Source organism: Micromys minutus (genome assembly GCF_963924665.1).
Source record: "Micromys minutus genome assembly, chromosome: 32".
Lineage (NCBI taxonomy): Eukaryota > Metazoa > Chordata > Mammalia > Rodentia > Muridae > Micromys > Micromys minutus.
The window spans coordinates 13633386-13636017 of record NC_137967.1 but is presented as its reverse complement, the minus strand read 5'-3'; the positions used below and the strand labels follow the sequence as shown (position 1 = coordinate 13636017).

Below are 2632 nucleotides of genomic sequence, written 5' to 3'. Positions count from 1 at the left end.
ACTCAGGCTGCTTACAAAGGTGAGCTCTCACCCCTCTTTGGCAAATGTACAAACACTTCTCTCAAGAAACTGATGACAGCAGGCTGGCTCAGGCTGTCCTTCGGAATAGGAGGGGCTCTCCATGCAAGTGGGAAGGGAACTCACAGATACTAGGTATTTGCAGCTCCTGGGAGGCAGTGTGAGGGTGGGCGTGCCTGGGCTCAGGGTGATAATGGTTTATAAGGAAGAGGATCTGCTGTGAGAAGAGCACTTAGCACTCTCCACCATGAAGGGGACACTTCTTCTGGCCTTGCTGGTGATTGGAGAGCTGGGCTTCCAGACAAGTAAGATTGGGACCCTCACTCACCCCATCTCAGTCCCATGAAGATCGCTAAGTGGGGCCCTGAAACAGATCAATGGGTCCTCGGGAAGCCATTGGAATGAGTCCTGCAGAAGACACTCGATTCTTTCTACTCTGGGTTGCAACAGTTGGAATGGGTGGGACGGGGAGATGGAGGTGTACAGGTGACGATACTGCTGAGGAAGGGTCTGTAGATGTGGGGTTGAAGCTGTCAAGTGTGGGGCTTATGTGCAGGTCAGATTTGCAGGCCTGGCCACTCATGTGAAGTGTGTCTAATGGAAACCATGTTGGAGCTGGGAGGATGCAGCCTTTGGGAGGGCAGGACTATGAGAGAGGTCAGTTAAGGCATTTGTAGGTGCAGCTAGAAACCTCGAGTCCCTGATTCTGCCAGCCGGTGGTCTTTTAACGATGTTTTCTGTCTGTGTTTGCAGCGGAAGCGTGCTATCCCTTCATCGATGGCTATATCAGGACATTACTTGGAAAAAGGACATTAATGCATTTATTCCTTTCGAGGTTTGATGCTACCGTCGAGGAGAGGGTGGCCTTTGAAAAACTCCAGGACTGCTATAATGAAGAAGGATTAAAAGCCAAATTCCTGGATCCCAAAATTATGGTAACATCCTCCCTACCCTGACTACCATGCAGCCAATAGCAGCAGGCCATGTACAAACGATCAATGCAAACATTAACACGTGTCAGGGGACCAGCAACTGAGAACTAAAACCCTTGCCCACACTAGTGCAAACCAATGCAGCACGCTAGGTATACATCCAGCCTGTTCCTCGCACAGTCCTGCAGTTCACTCCCACATGCTGGGTAAACACTAGGTTCTCACCCATAGTAGGAACTGGGTGAGAACTCAGGTCTGGCCTCTGCAAAGGTATGACACCCCCAGCTCTACTCTAAGATGCTTGAAACTTTTGTCTACTGGCCAGTATCTTCTTTGGAACCTCCCTTGACTCTACTCCCCTGCCTCAGATGGAGTTCCTCTTCCACGAGTATCATCTGAACTACAGCCTGAACCTCCCTCCATGTCTGAAATGCCACCCCAACCCCCAGGGACTACGTGCAGCTGTTCAATACAGCTGCCTCCTGATGTCTCTTCTTTCAAGCATAACTGGACGGCAGAGATGTAGCTGTTGAACATTTCTACCCGTTTCCTAAAGTGCTTTTATTTTGAGTGTTATGTCCTCCAGAACCAAAAAAAAAAAAAAAAAAAAAATTCTTCTAACAAGCCCAAATGGGGAGTGTATTTTTAACATGACCATACAGCCAATGTGCCTGGAGATGTCCTTAGGTATGGGAAGCATCACCAAAACTCATACTTAGCTACCTTGTCCCTGTTTAGACACAGCCCCCACGATACCTTCCAGAACTTTCTCGCCTTCTTCCTTGTCTGGCTATGGCAGGTCTCAGGCTTCCTCCTGGATGTAGTGGGTGGGCTCCAGTTCCCTTTAGGCAGAGTCTCTTGCTGGAGACCTGAATCACTGCTGGGGAGTTTCTTTCCTGTGGATGAGAAGTGTTCACATCATGGGTGCCTAGGGAGCCCTGCTGAGGTCCTGCACCTTGCCTGTACCCACCTCTGTCCCTGTCTGTCTCTGTGTTGTCCAGGTATCCTTGATATTCAGCCGGGAATGCAGGACATACTATCCCATCGACTCCTTGAAGAAAATTGAGGGTCTTTTGGAACTTTACAAAAGCAGTAGAGGTGAATGGATTTTTGGGCAACCCATCTTTGCATCATGTCTGATCTGAGTGCCATCTTCCCGACCTGTCCTCTTTCTCTCCTGAAGTTGGATTCCTGACACCTGTGCCCTCATCCTTCAATCTCTTAGGCTAATTTTAATAAATGCCTGCAGCTCCGTTCTGTGTCCTGTGTGTGTTGTGTGTTCAGAGGATCCTGGAGGCAGTGAGAGAAATGACTTGTGTGGTCACTCAGAGTAGGGTGACTTCCCCTGACAAGCCATGTGATCATGGATCATGGGAGAGCCATTGTAGCCTTCCTTTTTTGTTGCTATGCAGCCAGGTTGGCCTGGAACTAACAGAGATCGGTGTGTCTCTTCTTCCCAAGTGCTGGGATTATAGGTGTGAGTCCCCACACTCAGTTTACTGCAGCTGTGTGAGACTGTTGAGCCTGGGGTTGTCTGAGGGCAAGTAGCATGTATGCAGCCACAGGCTTCACCAGGCTGGCAGGACAGAAAGGAGGGGCACAGACACTCACCTCATGTGCTGCCTCCGGACTTTATCACAGGACTGTGAGTTTCTTATGTGCACTTATAACAGTGCAGGAAC

At 49.5% G+C, this 2632-nt stretch overlaps 1 protein-coding gene across 1 annotated transcript; it reads left to right on the top strand.

The window, feature by feature from the left end:
- Positions 1 to 265: 265 nt before the first annotated feature.
- LOC308413351 (secretoglobin family 2B member 2-like) lies at positions 266 to 2095 on the top strand (the record flags this gene model as incomplete). The annotated part of the gene is made up of 3 exons (XM_080908286.1): positions 266 to 323; positions 772 to 953; positions 1952 to 2095. 3 exons carry the CDS (start codon positions 266 to 268, stop codon positions 2093 to 2095), a joined length of 384 nt encoding a protein of 127 aa, XP_080764412.1.
- Between the last annotated feature and the right edge of the window lie 537 nt (positions 2096 to 2632).